General features: G+C 43.0%; 1 protein-coding gene across 1 annotated transcript in view; it reads right to left on the bottom strand.

Annotated features, from left to right (window-relative positions):
• The window catches only part of cog3 (component of oligomeric golgi complex 3), a 70,630-nt gene that overhangs the window by 4,541 nt on the left and 45,704 nt on the right, over positions 1-20,385 (bottom strand). Inside the window, exons 16-22 of the mRNA XM_052014218.1 lie at positions 17,554-17,643; positions 15,624-15,744; positions 7,891-7,979; positions 7,452-7,586; positions 3,996-4,071; positions 2,723-2,850; positions 44-142 (exon numbers count right to left, since the gene is read on the bottom strand). Of these exons, the coding sequence (XP_051870178.1) occupies positions 44-142; positions 2,723-2,850; positions 3,996-4,071; positions 7,452-7,586; positions 7,891-7,979; positions 15,624-15,744; positions 17,554-17,643 (738 nt within the window). The remainder of the gene's footprint in view (positions 1-43; positions 143-2,722; positions 2,851-3,995; positions 4,072-7,451; positions 7,587-7,890; positions 7,980-15,623; positions 15,745-17,553; positions 17,644-20,385) is intronic.

Below are 20,385 nucleotides of genomic sequence, written 5' to 3'. Positions count from 1 at the left end.
CACTCAAACTTGTGTATAGGTGTTATACCTGGCTGCTGCTTACCTGGTCCATGGAAGGACAGGCTATAATCTGCAAATCTTCACCACTGAAGTCTTCCTGCAATACTCCTTGCAGCTTCTGGAATGTCTGTTGGATGTTGCTCTAAAGGGAAATCAATAGTTTTACGAACAGGAGACCACAGAGTAGTCTCACGATATTGAGAGTCAGTTTCATTATTAACTGTGACTCATCTCACAAACTAAATTACCGATAAAACAAATGACTCAGCACCAAATTAATTCAAGGTTCCTGTGCATCTTTGTCAATGTGGATTTCACGCAAGACAGTGTGTTACCTACCAACACCAAGCATTCCTAGGATAACACAGTAATTTAGTATCATACCCAAATGTGACCTTCCCACATGTTCGGGGGGGGGGGGGGGGGGGGGGGGGGGAAGAGAGGGGAGTGAATCATTCAAAAAAACATGGATAAAATATTCAAACAAAAAATTAAGTCTGATTACTTGCTATTACCTGCATGCATTTAGCTAAGATGCAGATTGCAGGGAGTTTAAAAATAGACACCTTGTTGGAATATGGTGCATTGCTAAGGCTGGTCATTAAAAAATAGTGAGTATTTGTTCAGCTTCTACTAATGGGGTGATTGGAATCGGTAAGAATTTGGATTCTCTCAGTATTACTGGATTTTATTTAAAAATACATTTTTTTTTCTCTGACCAAGAAGCAGAGTAGGCTTCAAGAAAAAAAATTTGCAGATGCTGGAAATCTGAAACAAAAACAGAAAATACTGGAAATATCAACAGTTCAGGCAACATCTGTGGAGAGAGACATGGAGTTAAGGTTTCAAGTCCAAGTCGCTTCATCACAACCTTGTCATTGATCTGAAACATGAGAAGAGAGAATGCAAGTGTGTGTTAAGTTGCAGAGAAGGGGAAGAGGTGGAGAGAACAATGGGAATGCCTGTGATAGGGTACACACATCAAGGTTATCCAGGTGACACAATGCGTTTGGAGCTGTCCTGCTGATAGATGAATGAGGGCAGTTAGAGGAAGAAACAAAAGAACGACGCAGGAACTGAGAGATGCAGATCAGCAGTTGCAGGAAATCTAAAACAAAAGAGAATGCTGGAAATAGGTAGATCAGATAACATCTGTGGAGAGATTAAAAACTAAGTTAAAGTAGATAGATGGATAACCTTACATCACAACTACCTACAAACAGGGAAGGCTGGTTTTCTGAAATTATTGAGTTCAGTATCAATTCCCAAGGGCTGCAGCGCACCAAGGCAAAATTTGAGGTGCTGTTCCTCCAGCGCACATTGGACTTCCTCGGAATAGTGAAGTCAGGCAAAGACAGAAATGTCAGAGTGGGAGTGGGGTAAACTGATAGGTAAGTGGAAGTAAAGGCTCTACTTTGAGGATTGTCGGCAAAGTGATCATCCAATCTACATTTGATTTTAGTAATATGGAGGCTACCATATTGTAAGCATTGAAGGAACACAGTGCAGTATGTTTGCTGCTTCACCTAAGACTGGGTCCATGAATAACAAGGAAGAAGATAAAAGAGCAAGTGTTGTATCTGATGGGGTTGCATGGGGGAAATGCTGTGAGAAGATAAGTGGCTGGTGGAGATGGAGGAGTGAAGCAGGAAGTTTCAAAGGGAATATGGTTCCCTCCGAGAGCATAAAGGGGAGGTGGGTGGGAAGATATGTCTGATTGTGGAATCGCGTTGAAGGCAGTGGAAGTTACGGAGAATGATTACTGACTGTGGAAGCTGGTAGAATGGAAGGCAAAGACAAGGGGAACACTCTCCTTGCTCTGGCTGGGAGAAGGGGGAAAGCATAAATGCAGAAAACGGAGGAGACACAATTGAGAGCCCGATCAACTCTGGTTGCGGAAAACGGAAACTATCTCAGAGGCACTGGTGTGTAAAATCACATCATTTGAACAGTAATGATGGGTAAACTGGGAAAATGGAATAGAGTTGTTACAGGAAGCAGAGTGGGGGAGAAATGCATTCAAGAAAGTTGTAGGTGTCTTGGACTGGGTGGATCTGTGCCTTGTGATTTCAGCTTTCTTCTCTACACTGGAAGACTGTTAACCATCCTAACTGCAATTGTCATTGTACCTCAGCCTCTTTTATGAGACGTGGATGTCGATGGGAAGGTAGACATTTTCCTGCCCGTCCTTCATTGCCCTCAAGACGTTTATGGTACTCTTAGTTCTGCAGGGTGGGAGTTCCAAGATTTAGACCCAGAAATGAAGGATCAGGGACCTATTTCTAAGTTGTTAAATGTGTGACTGGGAAAGAAACCTTAAGGAAGTGACTTTCCCCAGCCCCAGGTACACTTGTTACTATTGGTGAGAGGTTGTGCATCTGAGTGAAGTTGTTGGAGGAGCCCCAGGCAGGTAACCACAGCACAATTTGTAGCTGGTGTGCCTTGAGGGGAACTGCCAGCCAATCCCCAATGGATGAGCATCTCTTCCCAATCCCAACTGAGGTCAGCTGACTGAGCGGAGTTAACTCAAGGTCAAGATATTTTGTTTGCATCTAGGCCTGTTGATAAGTGATCAGTTAACTGGCTGTAACTGCAGATATGGTACAAGCTACATACAATTCAAATGTCAAAGATGCATTCAGCTCAAAAGGTGGACCCATCTTAACCTTAGCTTTGGACTACGTGTACATCATACAGTTTTAAAGGGTAGATCATAACTTACCCGTACAGGTTTAAATAGGATGAACTCTGTATCCTTATTGGACAAATACAAGGACAGACTTCTCAGAGTCACAGGGAGCTTTCCTTTGATAGTCTTGTATGTGGAAGCCACCAAATCATTGATTTTTGCTGAAATTTCATGGAAAAGAAACAGAAGTTTAATATTTCTATTGCAAGAAACAAGTATCTCCACTTTGAATACAAACTGAGCATACCTGTTTGATGAGGTGCAAACTCTCTTTGGACTGGCTTTCACATACTTTCTCATTTTAGAGATCCAATTTGTCCATCTGCATTGCACTAAACCACAATCTGGTCTCCATTTGTGCTTTATCCATCTGCCTAAACTCACGAGCACCCACACCACAAGGTTCTGGGTTCAGACCTCCTGCTTGGATTTGAGCACATAACTCTGGATGATGCAGTGGTGAGGGAACACTATATTATTGCCTTTACTGTCTTTCAGCTGTTCACCTGCTTAAATGAAATCATTCTGTTGTCATGTTTAGCACCCTCCTTCAATCAGAATGTGGCCACTCATTTACCGTTTGGGTAAGTGAAATCTAACAGTTGCGTTACCTACATAACAGCATCTATGCTCAGAGTCAGATAGATATAACACGGAATTGGGTCCTACAGCCCACTGAGTCTGCACTGACCATCAGCCACCCACTTACACTAATCTGACATTAGTCACAATTTTTTTTTATTCTTCCCACTTTCTCATCAACTTCCTTCAGATTCTACCACCCAGTTACAAATTAGGTGCAATTTGGTGATCAATTAACCTACCAACCCACACATCTTTGGGGTGTGGGAGGAAACCAGAGCACTCAAAGGAAACACACGCGGACACTGGGAGCAAGTGCAAACTCCACACAGACAGTGCCCAAGGTCAGGATTGAACCCGGGTCTCTGGTGCTGTGAGGCAGCAGCTCTACCAGCTGTGTCACTGTGCTGCTGGGGATGCTCTGAGGACTCGATAGTGTACTTGATTAATGAAAATTGGTTCTTTCCATCTTGTCTACAGTGCAGGTGGATTCAACCAACATGGAGGTGGAATCCCCTCAGAATCTGGACACCAGTAGACATTTGAAGGTCTCTTGTGATTAAGACTACCACCTCGCTGAATATCATTTCATAATGGGGAAATAAAGATCATCTTATTAAAACATAGCAATATACATGCCTTAAAATACCAAAAATAAAAAAAATCTCAAATAGAAATGGAGACAGCCATACGTTGAGCTGGAGCAGAAGGGAATCAAACATACCTGGCTGTGCCCAGGGCTGCTGTGCGAGGCTGTATTTCGGCCCTCCCTGATGACCCATGGTTTTTAGTGCTGACACCTACAGAGGAGGAATTCAGTGTCAGCAATGAAGGAGAACGGCACAAATAAAGTCAGTTGTGTTGGAATCATTACCCCTATTTTGTTCAAAAAATATAACTGCTGTTGAACTGTAACCATGTACAAGGTAAACCTGTTGCAAGAATTAGGTAAGGTAGTGAAATCAGAGGTCTTGCCCATTCAGCCATGCTGGCTCTTTGCAGCACAGTTAGTATTTTAGTTTAAAATTAGGTCTAATTCATAATTTAAAATATGTTTTAAATAATCCTTTAAATTATTTAGTTCTATCTGAACAGCTTTTAAATTTCTCCCTTGTTGATGTGTCCCTCAGGGAAGGAAATACAATGTTCTTACCTGATCTGGTCTCTATATGACTCCAGACCCATCAACGAGGTTGACTCTTAATTGCCTCCTTGGTTTAGAGGCAAGTAGGGATGGACAATTAGCACTGACCACATCAGTGATGTTCTCGTCCCATGAAGGGTCAAATAAAAAGCCTTTGATGGCAGCTTTCTGGTGTTGGGGCCTGAATGATATCTACCAGAAGCCTGCCTACTTCTTGGAGACCACTCTCCCTTGTGTGACACCACATGGGTTCATAGGATCAGCTCATTCAGCCCTCCTCCTCTGGGAAAGGAAAGCCTGGAAGGTAGGCAGCATAGATGGGTCTGGACAATGGGCTGGGCCCAGAACAATCCTGCCCAACAATGTGCATCAAAAAAAGCACTGGATCTCTGGGGAACATCTACCATCCTGTCTGAGAAACAACCTTTTTCTGCTTCTCTTGGCTCCCTGTCCTTAGGACAATTTCCTGTCCATGCCACCATGAACCCTCTTATGATGTGAGCCTCAATTTTACCAACCAGCTTCAACATGGGAATTTATAAAAATAGGCTTCTAAGGATCCAAACAGACGACTGCATTCCCTTCACTAACATTCTGTTCCCTCAATCAATAGATTCATTCAGGTCACTCAAATAAGGTTTGCCTTTAACAATCTGCGCTGACTCTCCTTTCTTAACTCTGATCTCCAAATGCTTTCTTCTCCCCTTGAATACAGTTTCTAAAAGATTACATCAAGGTTAAGCTGACTGACTGGGAGTTGCCTGGCATCTCCTTGTATCTTTTGTTGAAAGGTGTCACATTTGTCATTCTCCATACCTCTGGCAGCTCCCAGTACCTTTGGGTGGATTGGAATATTTCAACACACCTCTGATCTCTACCTCCACTTCCCTCAGCATACTTGGATGCAATCCATCTGGAGCAAATGACATTTTATTTAAACCAGCTTTACACCCCATCCATTTTCTCTACTACTTCCCATTCTACTGAGATTTTGGCTGCATCCTCTCTCTTGCTGAAGACCGACAAAGCATTTATAGTATTCCAGCTATGACTTCTGTCATTCCTCTGCCTCCCTTGAGGGAATATACCTCATCCTTACCCAAACCATTTCTTGAAGTCACCCATTGTTCTGTTACGGTTTTACTTATCAACCTTTGCTAACACTTTACACTGTTCAAATCCCTTCTCATCTCACTGAAGTTAGTCCTGCTCCAATCAAGAAATTATATTTTAGATCGGTCCTTCTCCTTCTAAATTATTAATCTAAACCTTATGATCCAAGGTTCAGAACCAGATCCTGCAACGCCTCCTTTGTTGGGCTGAAAACACATTGATTAAGGAACTTCTCCTGAACACCCTTTGGAAATTTCTATTCCTCTTGGCCTTGAATCAATGATTAACTACCTCAATGCTGGGGGAATTGAAGGCCCTGACATTACCAGCTCACATTTCTTGCACACCTTTAATTTCCCTGCTCCTCTATCTTCTGCTCTTTATGTGGTGACCATGGAATATGCGCAATAGTGTCTTTCTTGCTGACACCCAGTACTGTGCCACTTCCTTGGCCAGTTCCTCTGCTTCCACTCCTTTGTGTACCTTATCCCCCTTTTCCCCAACATTGTATGTGCAGGTGCCCAGACGCTTGTCAATTTAGTGTAGTGTAGTAATGAGAGTACTCAACCAGAAATCTAGAGGCTTGATCTAACTATGCAGGGAACAGGAAGGCTAGACCGGAGTGCACTGCAAGAGTCAAGTCTACAGGTAACAATAGTGTGGAGTTGGTTTTAGCAGGTGGTGACCTGGCCACATTAAAAGTGAACCCTTAGTGATAGGACAGGTGCATGGTTTGAAGCTCCTCTTATAGCTAAGTATGACAACAAGGTTGTAAGCAGTCTGATTCAGAACAAACAGGGAGAGGGCCGAGGCTAGTGTTTAAGGAACAGTGATGAGGAAAAAAAAGCATTTTCAAAGGTGGTCACCCCAATATTTGGAGGGAATTTCTGCTCGTCTAGTACAAGAAATGAGATAAGCAGTCTGACGATGTAGGAACCATGGTGGGCTCAACGGAGATTGTGCTGAGGCAGAACAGGTATGTGGAGATGGACACTATTTGTCGGTCATGCTAAAGAGCAGCAGCAGAAGAGAAACAGTACGGCACTAACATGTACTTTGTTGAAGCAAGAGGACGTAGGTCTCTGTATAACACAGGCTTAACAACCAACGCAAAGGGATGCCAATCTACTTATCACCCCTTTCATTTAGGCAAAGAATGTGTCAAATCTGCACTCAAGTTGTTTCCAAAACCAAGAGCTCTGACCAAATATTGTACTATAAAATGGCAAGGCGGCTTTCCATAGAATTAGCTGTGCCATAGTCACAGAGTTGTACAGCATAGAAGCAGACCCTTCAGTCCACTGCGTGTATCCCAACCATTATGTCTATCTTAACTAATCTCACCTGTCTGCATTAATTCCATATCTCTCTCTGCCCCCCTCATTCAAGTACCTGTCCAGATGCCTCTTAAATATTGTTACTGTTCCTGCCTCCACCACCTCCTCTGACAGCTCATTCCAGATACCAACTGCTTTTTGAGTGAAAAATTTACCCCTCAGATCCACTTTAAACCTCCCCCTTCTCAGCTTAAACCTATGGGCTCTAGTTTTAGACAACCCCTATCATGGGAAACAGACACTGGCTATCAACTTAACTATGCCTCTCATAATTTTATACACTTCTATCACGTCACCTCTCAGCCTCCTTCACTCCAGGGTAAACAGTCCCAGCCTATCTGATCTTTCCAGATAATTCAAGCTATATTGGTAAAGAAACTCATGTGGGCTTGGGGCAAGCTATCATCCTTTTCAATGGCCAAAGCTGAAACCTAGTCCTGTGGATCATTCTCAGTATCTAGGCTGGAAAAGCTATCTCCTCTATAATATTACAGGTGAATACATGGAAAACTCCATTCAGCGCACTTACACATATCAGCCTGAGATACAAACTATAGATTAAAATACAACTCTGCAGTTTCCTTACTTTGGTCATAAACTCTTCCAGGTGTCCTACAAAGAGCTTGGTTTGGTGCTGAATAAACTTCTCACAGGCAGACTTCAAATTACGGTCGACTTCCTTCTTCGAGTCTATGTAATGTTCCTTGATCTCTGGAGACCCCTAAAGAGAGACAAGAGGGATTATCCCTTCCTCACAGCAGTGGAAAACTAATGTGGCTATTGCTTGTTCAAGTACTTGCACTCTACTCTGCAAACAACCCAAGATGTAATGCACGCACTGAACCAATTTTAAACCGCCTGGATTATTCACGGATATCACACTTAATGATGAGAAAACCAACAGGGAGCTTTGCCACATACTTTCCTCGGTGATTCACAGTCTCAAGCACATTGCACAACACCACATTTCAGGCTCCCCTCTCACCAGTGGCTGCCAAGAATGCAGGACATACTTTGAGCCATACCTCAAGCAGGAATTCAAGGATGGAATTGTTGCTGCTCAACCTGAATAATCTGGGGACAGACCTGGGATTCAGCATTTTAAATGCTGCTTCTGTAACAGAAAATATTCAAATGTCAAACTGAGAAATAACATCAAGTTAAGCAATCAAGTGGCAAATAGAACAGGTCAAACGGGCTAACACACACAAAATGCTGAAGGAACCCAGCAGGTCAGGCAGTATCTATGGAGGGAAATAAACAGTCAACGTTTCAGGTTGAGACCCTTCGTCAGGAAAGGAAAAGGGCAAAAGCCAGAATAAGGAGGTCAGGGGAGGAGCACAGGCTGGCAGGTGACAGGTGAAAGGGGATGAAAGGGAGTGATGTGAGAAGCTGAGAGGTGGGGGGTGGAGGGGGGGGGGGGGGGGGAGGGAAAAGAATAAAATAGGGGCAGGGAAGAGAGGAGAGGTTACCGGAAATTAGAGAAATCAACATTGAAGCTGTCAGGTTGGAGACCACCAAGGCAGAATACGAGGTGTTGCTCCTCCAACCTGTGTTTGGCCTCAATGTGGCTAAAATGGGCTGCATGATCTTTAAAGGGCGAGAGGTAAACACAGCTTCACTCCCTGGGTTGAGCTTATTCATAAAGATCTACAGTATAATCTGAAGATTCCAAACTCCTGCCAATAAAGAGCAGATTAGAACATAGAACAGTACCACACAGTACGGTATGGCCCTTTGGCCCACGATGTTGTGCCAACCGATAGAAACACCTACTCCATGATCAATCTAACCCTTCCCTCCTACACAGCCCATAACCCTCCATTTTTCTTATATCCATGTGCCTATCTAAGAGTCTTTGAAATGTCCCTATTGTATGAGCCTCTACCACCACCCCCAGCAGTGTGTTTCAGGCACCCATCACTCTGTGTAAAAAAAAACCTACCTCTGACATCTCATCTAAACTTTCCTCCTCTGACCTTAAACTGATGTCCTCTGGTATTGGCTATTGCTGCCCTGGGGAAAAGGTGCTGGCTGTCCACTCTATGCCCCTCATAATCTTATACACTCCATCAAGTCACCTCTCATCCTGCGTCACTCCAAAGAGAAAAGCCCTAGCTCACTCAACCTTTCCTCATAAAACACGTTCTCTAATCCAGGCAGCATCCTGGTAAATCTCCTCTGCACTCTCTCTCTAAAGCTTCCAACATGCTTCCTATAAGGTGACCAGAACTGTGCACAATCTGTAAGTGTGGTCTAACCAGAGTTTTATAGAGCTGCAACATTACCTCATGGCTCTTGAACTCAATCCCCTGACTAATGAAGACAGCATGCCGCATGCCTTCTTAACCACCCTATCAACTTGCGCCGCAACTATGAGGGATCCATGGACTTGGACCCCAAGACCCCTCTGTTCCTCCACACTGCTAAGAATCCAGCCATTAACGCCATACTCTGCCTTCAAGTTCATTCTTTGAAAGTGTATCACTTCACTTTTCCGGATTGAACTCCACCTGCCACTTCTTTGCCACTCTGCATCCTGTCTATATCCCTACAAGATATAGACTATGAGAACCTTCTACACTATCCACAACACCTCCAACCTTCGTGTCATCTGTAAACTTACTAAATCATCTCTCCACTCCCTCATCCAAGTCATTTATAAAAATCCCAATGAGCAGGGGTGCCAGAACAGATCCCTGCAGAACACCACCAGTCACTGACCTCCAGGCAGAATACTCTCCATCTACTGCTGCCCTCTGCCTTCTGTGGACAAGCCAATTTCAAATCAACGCAGCGAACTTTCCATGGATCCCATGCCTCACGACTTTCTGGATGAGCCTACCAAGGGGAACCTTGTCAAACACCTCAATGAAGTCCATATACACCACATCCACTGCTCTACCTTCATCAATTTGTTATGTCACCTCTGCGAGAAACTCAATTAGGCTCGTGAGGCATGACCTGCCCCTCACAAAGTCATGCTGACAGTCCCTGATAAGACTATGCTTCTCCAAATGCTTGTAAATCCTGTCCCTAAGAATCGAATCCTCTCCAATAGCTTGCCCACCACTGACGTAAGACTCACTGGTCTATAATTCCCAGGATTATCCCTATTATCTTTCTTGAACAAGGGAACAACATTTGCCATCCTCCAATCCTCTGGTACCACTCCTCTGGCCAGGAAGAAGCTTAAGAAGGGACTTAGGAGAGCTAGAAGGGAACATAAGGCGGCCTTGGCAAGTAGAATTAAAGAAAACCCCAAGGCGTTCTACATGTATGTGAAGAACAGGAGGATGACTAGAGTGAGGGTAGGAATGCTGAGCAGGAATGCTTATGTTCCCTTCTAGCTCTCCTAAGTCCCTTCTTAAGCTCCTTCCTAGCTACCTTATAATTCTCAAGAGCCCTGCCTGATTTTTGATTCCTAAACCTTAAGTCTGCTTCCTTCTTCCTCTCATCAACCAAGGTTCCTTTACCCTACCATCCTTTCCCTGTCTCAGTGGGACAAACCCATCCAGAACACCATGTGTGTTCCTTAAACAGCCTCCACATTTCTGCTGTGCACTTCCCTGAGAGCATCTGCTCCCAATTTACGTTCCCAAGTTCCTGACTAATACCATTGTAATTAGCCCCCCGCCCCCTCACCAGTTAAAAACTTTCCCATATCGTCTGCTCCTTTCCTTGTCCATGGCTATGCTAAAGGTCAGGGGGTTGTGGTCACTATCTCTGAATATTGTTAAAACCTGCTTGTTCCTACCTATTAATTATAACAGAGATAAAATGATGGACACTGCGCCCACCAATTCCCCAGGAGAAGCTCCCAACACAAGGCCTGCTTAATCATGCCCATGGATGCACAGAAGGAGTTAAACATCATTACAGCTGCAGTATAGGTGGGATCAACAATGGAAACAAAATACAGTCAGGACTGTGTATCCATAAATTCAGAGCAGCTGGGGAGTAAGAAAAACCACCACAAATCTGCAACTATTAAAGTAACATCGTGCAAGGCTGGTAATGTCTATTATAGAACAGTGACAGCTCAAAATCTTGTTCAACAGAATGGAATAAAAGACAGAACACAGGGAGAGGTGGGAGTGAGGAGTGGGTGGAAGGTGACCCAACAGATTCCTGTTTTTATATTAGACAGCATGTCATTCAACCCATTAACTTCCTCCAATAGGAGGCCTTTCTTCATAACATCCCCCTCTCATCCTCCATGAGGGCTGACTTATCTTCCAGCTCTTTATTTTTCAGCTCTAATTAAAGTCAAAATGTTTTACAACCCCAAACAACATTCTCATGACAGCTGGCAAGGAACTAGCTGTGCATTCCCTACATTTTCTGCTGCAGTTGGAATCCCATTTTAACAGTCCCACAGTTGCTGGGCTGCATAAGTCTGGGTTGGAGTTTGTAGGATTACAAAGGGCAAAGAAGTTGTCAAATGCTACAGGGCAAGTTACAGCGTTCAGATAAAATAAACCTTGACATTTAGGAGAAAATCAACTGTGTGATCAGCTAAAGTACCAAATCAAATGCAGAGAGAAGCACAAAGAAGGTACAGCAGAGAAGACCATTCAGCCCACTTTGTGTTCACATTTCACTGAGTCCTTTGTTACTCTGGATTTAACACTATCAGCATTGTTTACCATTTCTTTCTCCATCCATATATCCAGCTTCCCCTTAATTCATAAGGTTAGTCTCATTAGCTCCTTGCAGTTGATGGCCGGTGGATACTCAGTAGACCATGCAGTATGTCTCTATGACTAGCACTCTATGTAGCCCCTTCCATATTTTACTACTCTGAGCAAAGCGGTTCTTCCAAGTTCCCTATTGAAGACTTTTTTAATTAAGGGGATCTGTCCATAACTCATAGGACGTGGCCATTTGGCCCATTGAGTCCATGCCAGCTCTCACCAGCCCCATCTCCCTCACATTTCCCTGTTACCCTTTCTCCTTCTTATGCCTGTCAACTCCTCACTGAATGTCCTGTCACTCACCTACATCAAGGTAATTTACCATAGTCAATTAACCTCCCAAGTGGAGCACCCTAATGGTAATAGGGAGAACATGCAAACTCCAGATAGATAGTATCTGATGTCAGGATTTAACCTCAGTTGTAGGAACAGTCAAGGAGTTCCCCTTTAAATTAAAAAGACATTAGGCTAGTCCTACAATCAGTAGTTACATTACAGCTGCACATCTTTAAGATGAGAAATTTAATAACGAAACTCCATAAATCCACATGTGGAGTGTTGCAAATTAACAAATAGCAGAGAATAATTCCTTGATTTCTGCTGATTGCACTCATTGTTTAATACTAATATTGTTTTATAAAATTTGTTGGCAATGATTTGTCAGCACCTGAATACAAGAAAAGGCCCTGTTCATTATCCGTATCCTCAAGCTAAAAGACTAGTGACACAAAGAAGCTCAAAGGGACTTTATATTTCAAACTGAAGCCAATCAAGGTGAAAAGCAAAGGCCCAGAGAGCAGGAGAATGAGAACGAGGACAAGATTCCCGCAGTTTGAGACTCCTAACGGAACAACTGCAAAGCTTGGTGAAGACTATTGCATGGCAGTTCTGTAAAATGGTGGAACAAAATGTGAAAGTTTACAACAGTGTGGAACATTATGAAAGAAAAAGGCAAACCATTTGGGAGGAGGGAGGAGGGAGGGAGCTGTAGGCAGGAAAGGTGGGTGAGCCAAAAGGAGAAAGAAGGGTTGGGATCAAGAAGGGAAAGTTGGGGGCAATGGGGTGCAGGGGAGAGCTAGGATTGTGTAACAGTAATTAGGATAGTCCACTTAGCATTGAAAAGTGTAAAAGAGTTGAGCTTTTTGTTTAGAAAACTGCAAAGCTTGCTTTGGCAAACAGGGAATTCTCTTATTCTCAAGGTTCTTTTATCCAGCACTGAGACCAAAAGCACAAATACACTAAGTAGGTTAAGGATCCAGCTGGCAAAAAGTAAAGGGAAGATATGGAGAAATAGTTGACACTTAAAACATAACTTTCAATAAATGGAGGGATACCCAGTGAATCAGCCTTTGTGAGGAGAGGAAGATAGGTGCAACAATGCCAGGAGTCCCTGAAGGAAACTCATCAATGTGAGCAAAGGAGGGAATTGTTTCAGATCCTGGCGTGGGCTTCAGATGTCTATAATTATGACAGATGACCTGCTAAGTTGGACAAGTGCAGAATTCCAGAGCTGTGTAATGGGTATTACCAGCGGACTGCTCTGTGAACACCTGGCATACAAGAACTCTCCAGCTGATGGCCAATTCAAGAGTTAACAGCACCTCCAGTTTCTTGGTGAGAAGGCAGCCTCAAGACTTGGATCTCAGTCCTGAGGAGAGGTCATTGGACAGGGTTGAAACTGCCCCTTGTAGTCTAATCTACGCGCACAGTCTTCTTTGGAGAATACTCTGACAATCTCATCAGATATAAACTGTTGCAAGTTAATTATTCTTCTTTGTAAAACAAATTTGAAATTTCGTACCTTGAGATAGTACCATTGACAGACTAGATGTTCAACAGGAAAACATTCACATGTTCTTAACTAACATTCCTTTAAAAATTAAAAATATTTCCCAAGGCTTCGAGTTTATTTATTTTGTTTTTCTTCAAAAGCATACAACCACCACCACGTGGAAGTTGCCCTCCAAGCCACACACCATCCTGACTTGGAAATATATTGCCACTGTTAAAGGGGCCAAATCATGGAACTACCTCCCTAACAGAGTTGTGAGTACACCCACACCTCAAGGACTGCAGTGGTTCAAGAAGGCAGCTCACCACCACCTTCACAACCAGGGATGGGCAATTTAATGCTGGCTCAGCCTGTGAAGCCCACTTCCCTTGAACGAATAAAAAGAGAGAATGCTGAGCTTCGATTACTTACCGCCACCAGCTCACCACCTCACTTGCTGGCTGGCACATAGATTTGCCCATGTAGCAACTGCACATATAATGAAGGAGCAAAACCATGAGTCAGCCAGCTAACAATACCACAAGGATATATTACCCTTCACCTGTATCTCAACTAGAAACACACCATGTAAAATGAAGAGCTTATTAATGTTCAGGTGCAATTCAGAAAAGTAGTTAGTTGATCTGGAAATGAACTGGAGCATTCAACACTGTAAAGACTAACAAAGCAAAGAGCAGACAGAAAAAACATATACAAAAATGGATTAGCATTCTTTCAAGGTGATAGTCAACAATTCAAATGGTTTTGCTCGACATGTAGTTACAGATTAGAATGTTAAGTAACTGCAGTTGAGAGCAGCCATAAATTAATTTGTGGACTTGGTGAAATTATTTCACATGCTCAAGCCCAGTTTCACTCTAAGGAGGAGTGACACCACCCCAAACCTACTGATAGGTTAAATTCAGGATCTCACACCCCTGCTGAAAGTGAATTGGCTTTCTGACCACTTTACCAGTGTTCACACACTGACAGCATAAAGCTAACCCAGGAAAAAAAACCTAAATTGTGTTATTACTTCAGCTGCTGCACATACAGGTATGAAGTGTCTATTGTAGACTCCAGACTTCTGGGTCTGTGAAGTAGTGCTCTTCAAGGGCTTCAGTCCACCTCCCTTGTGTAGTTTATGCGGATGGGAAACGGATTAAATCAGCAAGGCTGAACGGTCATATAAAAGCTGTGGTTCTGCTGGGCGCCAACCAGTGACTCTTGCCCATAACTGCTTTGTGCCAGTCTTATATAGCTGCCAGCCACTAGTCTTACACACTTAGTTCTGATGAAAGGTCTCGTACCTGAAAGGTTATCTGTTTCTCTCTGCCTGACCTGCTCAGTGTTTCCAGTATTTTGTTTTTACTTTTTTATATTGTTACTTTAGTTTAAATGCTATAAAAAAGCCACACTTTGCCTTTACCTTTGTAAGATTTTGTTGATATTAGAAGCACTGCCCATTGAAAGACAAAGGCATCCCATGGGAATGAATGGGAGAGCTAAGTAGAACAGAGGATTGTAAGAAATATTCCTTAATCTATGAATGTTAGATTTATCAAGTTGCATAATAATGCACGTTTTCCATTTACAAAGTTATTTCTTGCTATAATAAATATCGCACCACTCTCTGCTCATAAAAATACATCATCGAAAAACTAAACAAGCACTTTTCCCAGCCTTTGTGATTTGTAATTTCACTTTACAAAACACTTTCCGGGAACACATTCCCTTTGCACAGCGAGGAAAGGCTGCAGGGGGCATGGCACTATCGCACAAACCAGCCTTGAAACTAATCCTTTGTCACCACCTGGTGGTGTAACTACAACACTGCAACATGGAAAACTGAAGTGATGAGCATCCCTTTTCCAAAGAACTCAGCATCAGGCAGTCAGCTACAAGTAATCCATGCTCTGATCAATAATGGACATATTCTGGATTTGCACAGCTATTCGGAGCAATCATTCCTAACGCACAACAGTGTCAGATACGTTCAGAGGCTACACTCTTCCCCTCACATCCGACCGTACTTCCAAGTTGAAGACAAATCTTTGGTCCTTGCCCAGTTAACAAGAGCAAGTGAAGTAGCCATCCAAGATGATTTAGTGTGCTATAGCTGCAAGAAAGTCATCAGTAATACAAAGCTGCAGAATTAGTTGTTAAAAAGCATGGCAGAAAGTATGCAGGTCATTGCAAATGAACATAGAATAAACCTGGAGTTGTGTTGAACAGTAAAAGATGGGTAGAAGGGGGCCACCCAGCTCTACCAGCCAGCACCTAGCAGTACCTCTAGTCTTTTTAAGGTCCAGGGAAATTTCCTTAATGGCAAAGTCAGTGTGGAAAGGAGCAATCTGTTCCCGAAGGATCAAAAGGTGCTTGATAAGGAAGAGCTGTCCATCTGTCACAGTCTGGAATAAAAATGCAGAGAAAGGATCAACATTCTTTACACAATGAGCTCTTGGATAAAGTGATTAACCAACTTGCTCCACTTCTTGCATCTCGTGCAACATAAGCTAATTTTACAATGCGAGAAAATTGCACCGGCCTTCATTGAAATAGTCTCCTGACTGACATAGGTTACTGACACTAGTGATCCTAAGTCTGTGCAGAATACTAGGTATGTAAAAGAAATAAACTTCAGACAGACATTTATTTTAAAAGACACACACATATTTGGCTAGTTCATACTGATAATGATCTGTTTGCATTTTGGCAAAGTGATGTTCAGAAGGAAGTGGACAAAGAAAAAAAGCATCTCCAGAAACAGCTTGAAGAACATACAGTCGAATTTGGCAGGACTGTTTCAGCAGATCTACTCATGAAATTGAATACTGTACTTAAAACATAATATACCTTCCACTCAGATGCAGCTGAGCTGTCTCTGTGAGTAGAAGACTTGGTATTCAAGTAACATTTTACATTTATTGCAGGTAAAGTTTTAAACCTTGTCTTCTGCTGACAGCGCAGTACCAAGACGGTGGGCACTTTTTAGATGAAATATTACACGAAGCCTTGCATTTCCTCTGCCTGATGTAAATTATCCCTGCACATTAATCTGAAGAGGAGGAGGAGGCCCAGCCAATGCTTCTCCTTCAGCCAACAGCAGTAAGACTGTTGCAACATTACCACAAAACTGTTTCAATGAGCATGCTGTTTTCTGCATTACAACATTGATTGCAATTCAAGCTTACTTCATTGGTTGCAGTGAACTCTGAGACATTCTTAGCATGGGAAAGGCACATTTTTTGAGGCCATTCTTCCAGAGTTTATCCAAAATTATTCTGTATGAAACAGAACAATAATCTAGCTCACAAAACAAAATTAATCAACTGCAATTCTATATCTTTCCTGGTGCGTTCAATGTGTGGCGGAACCACGTAGATCATAGGGTTGACTCCCAATGCCTGGTGAGTTAGCTTGGATGGTGGAAGGCATAACATTAAGTGGTTTTGATGTGCCCAGGTGGGGAAGGAAGAGGCTCTGCATGTACTAACTGAGTCTGGATAGTGGGCAAGGACAGGCCTGGGTTTGGCTCTGCTACCACCCTGTGGCCAAGCAGCCTCATGACAACTGTCAAGGTTCCCATGAATAATTGAGCCAGGAGCCACGGAACCTGACTCAGATCAAGTTCAAGTTATACTTCGTCATTCACCCATATGGTGTAAAACACATGGAGGAACGAAATGTCGTTTCCCCCAGACTCACACAACAGAGGACATACATAGAGAAATTGTGCAAGCACAAATAGTGCAAAAAAATGTAATATACAGGATACAAAATTAATGCAAGGTTAGTGCAAAACTGAGTTGGACAAAGAAAATGCAGAACTCAGTGTATTGCACTAAGTGTATAAACATGTTCAGCAGCAGCCAAAGTTCTTATGTGCCGTTGTGCAAACCAGGACTTTTGACGCGGCATTTGTCTGAGACTGCCTCCAGGGTATTCAGGAGCCTGACAGCCTGGGGGATAAAGCTGTTATACAGTCTAGTAGTTCTGGCCAGGATGCTCTGGTACCGCCTGCCAGACGGCAGTGGGACAAATAGATCGTGGGAGGGATGAAAGGGGTCATCTATGATTCTGCAGGCCTTGCGGGTGGATCACCTTTAAGATCAGGTTCAGGAGAGCTGGAGAATTTCAACAAGGTGAGAGAAAGAGAGGAAGGGATGAGAAAAAAACAGACTGATACAAATAATCGATGTTATGAAATGTTCACTGACCTTGTTTTTAGTGATTGAATCAGCAGCCCCCAGCAACGACTGGATACAGGCAGACAAGGCTTCCTGCGACAGACCTTGAAACACCGTCCGCTGGAGAAAACGCACCACAGTTACATCACACACACTTCACCTTAAGCGCTAACGCACACATTGTTAAGCAAAGCAGCCTTTTGCCTTTCAGAAAACAAACCAAGATGGACTTTCCATTTTAAAAAATATTACAATGCTCCAGAAAACGACTTCTTCATCTAATCAGGGAAACACTGGGATATTTTGGTGGTAGAAAATCAATGCTAGGATGTTCAGTGTTTGAGTCACGGTATTATTTTAAACAACAAACAATCTGCTGTAGGAACTCAGTGGGTCGAGCAGCATCCGGGGGAGGGGGGAAAACGGAAGAATTGTCAGGATGGAGGGTTTTAACCCGAAATGTCGACAATTCCTCTCCCCCCCACAGATGCCTTATTGACCGGCTGAGTTCCTCCAACAGAATGTGTGTTGCTCCAGATTCCAGCAACTGCAGTCTCATGTCTCGATATTATTTTGAAATTTAACTCCAGTCACTCCTGTCCTGCGCTGTGATGTAATGTTTCACCACTAAACCTCAGTTTCCTAAACACTCTGCAGCCAGAAGCATAACACCCGGCTGCATTTAATGATGTTCAGTCGCCCACACCATCAGCTAAGGCATTACATATACCCCACTTGCCCTGAACCTTGGGATGCTAAGATGAGGAGTGCATGCAGCAAAAACAGAGTTGGAGAATAAATTTTCTAATTGGTTGTTTCTATAAGTGGTCTACAACAGATAGCGGAAAAATAACAGAAAATGTTTGGAAACATTTGGAAACTTCGGAAGCATGTGGACAAAGAAATGAATGTACCCTTCAGGTGGACATCCATCCACCTTAAACTGCTTCTCTCTCCACAGATGTTGCATGGCCTGCTGAGTGTTTCCTGCATTCTCTGTCTTTAACTTCATAACCTGCAGTATTTTGCTTCTGAAACAGCTGTGTTTCTCAGCACAAGAGGTGAACCATGCAGCAGCTGTTCAGTTACAGGAAGTTCCTGCACAAGTTGCTGGACCAATGTGCTGAGCCTGGGAGGGTTACTGGCAGGTTATCTATCACACACATTGTCTAAGAGCATCCGACCAGCTGCCTCACGCCACTGGCAGCTGATAAACGAATATCTCAACAGGAAAGCTATGCAACCTGAGATTACCCCATTCCTTTGCTCTACCACTGGTGGATATGCCTTCTACTGCCAAGTCCTAAACCTCTCCATCTCCCTTTTAGCTCATTTCTTAAAACCTCTAACCGAGCTTCAGGTCATTAGTCTAAGCGTTATGATGTGCCAGATTTTGCTTGATAATGCTCCTGTGAACCATATTATATATTTTACTACATTAAACGTGCCACTTCAATACAAACTGGTATTTTAAATACTCTCCACTTGCCTGAATGAGTTCAACTTCAACAACTCTCCATACATTCGATACTATCCAGGACAAAGCAGGGCACTGGTGTCTCATCCACCACCCTGAACATTCATTCCCTCCACCACTGGTGCACAGTAGCTCTGGTGTGAACCATCTACAAAATGCACTGCGGTTATTTGCCTCAATTACTCAGACCTACCTTCCAAATCTGTGACTTCTACCAGCGAGGAGGACAAGGACCACAGGCACAGAGCAACACCACCACCCACAGCTTCCCCTTCAAATCTCGAAACATCCAGACTTGGAAATATATTGCAGGTCCTTCATCATCGGTAGATCTAAATCCCGGAATTCCCTACTTAACACTGTGGGAGCATCTTCACCAGAAGTAGCAGTTCAAGAAGATGACTCTCTGCCACCTTTTCAAGGACAATTGGAGATGGGCAATAAATGATGGCCTAGCCAGTGACACCCAGATCTCAACAAATGAGCAGATAGAAAAAATTTGTTAAAAAAATAAATTTGCACCTCACTTTGGGAGTTGTTTATGAACTCCTGCTAAAGTGGAAGTGTGGACCCAAAAGTTAGACATTTGGTGGAAGCTTTCAGGTGATATCAGAGACTAGTCCTAGTTATAGACAGGCAGTCCCCTGGGAACTGTCCACAAAATCGATTATTCCATAAATCAGAAATGAACAATTTCAATTAAGGTCAATTAACATGAATGTTTATTTATTGTCTTCTCCTGTGTAGTTACAATGGTACAGAATCAGAATGTCCCACTTCCAATGGCTAGTTTCAATGGCCTTAAAGTATCAATGGATGCTCCATTGTTTGATCAAGTATTTTACAAGTGTTACTAGAAGAGTTTGCCTTATCAGCTACCAAAGCAAATCTCTTAAGAGGCTTTTTGCCCTGAAGAGCTGCGTTCTTAAAGACAATCTATATGTTTGATTACTGTAGGGAGGTTACATATAAACATTTTTTTTTGAAGACTGGTTGTCTTTTGAATTAACTAGCTGCTACCCCTATTCCATAACTCCTGAAGATGTTTGCATTTCTGTAACTAGCTTTCCTGTAAAGAAAAATGCTTTCCTGTAGAGAAAAATCCACTCCCTACTGAAGTCCAAGACTGAGGTGTTCAAATCAGGTAACCCTGACTATATAAAAAAAAAATCGAGATACGACTTTCATAAAGCCATCAGAGATGCCGAGAGACAATACCAGTCCAAAAGCAAGACCCAGACGTCAATTGTGGCAGGGCTTACATGCTATAAACGGGCTACAAAAGTCAGGCAGCATCGCCGACAACAGCACATCCCTTCCTGATGAGCTTAACGCATTCTATGCACGTTTTGAACAGAAGGGGAATGGAGTGTCACCACCCACCC

Source organism: Pristis pectinata, chromosome 4 (genome assembly GCF_009764475.1).
Source record: "Pristis pectinata isolate sPriPec2 chromosome 4, sPriPec2.1.pri, whole genome shotgun sequence".
Classification (NCBI taxonomy): Eukaryota; Metazoa; Chordata; class Chondrichthyes; order Rhinopristiformes; family Pristidae; genus Pristis; species Pristis pectinata.
This window is presented reverse-complemented; position numbering and strand designations above follow the sequence as displayed.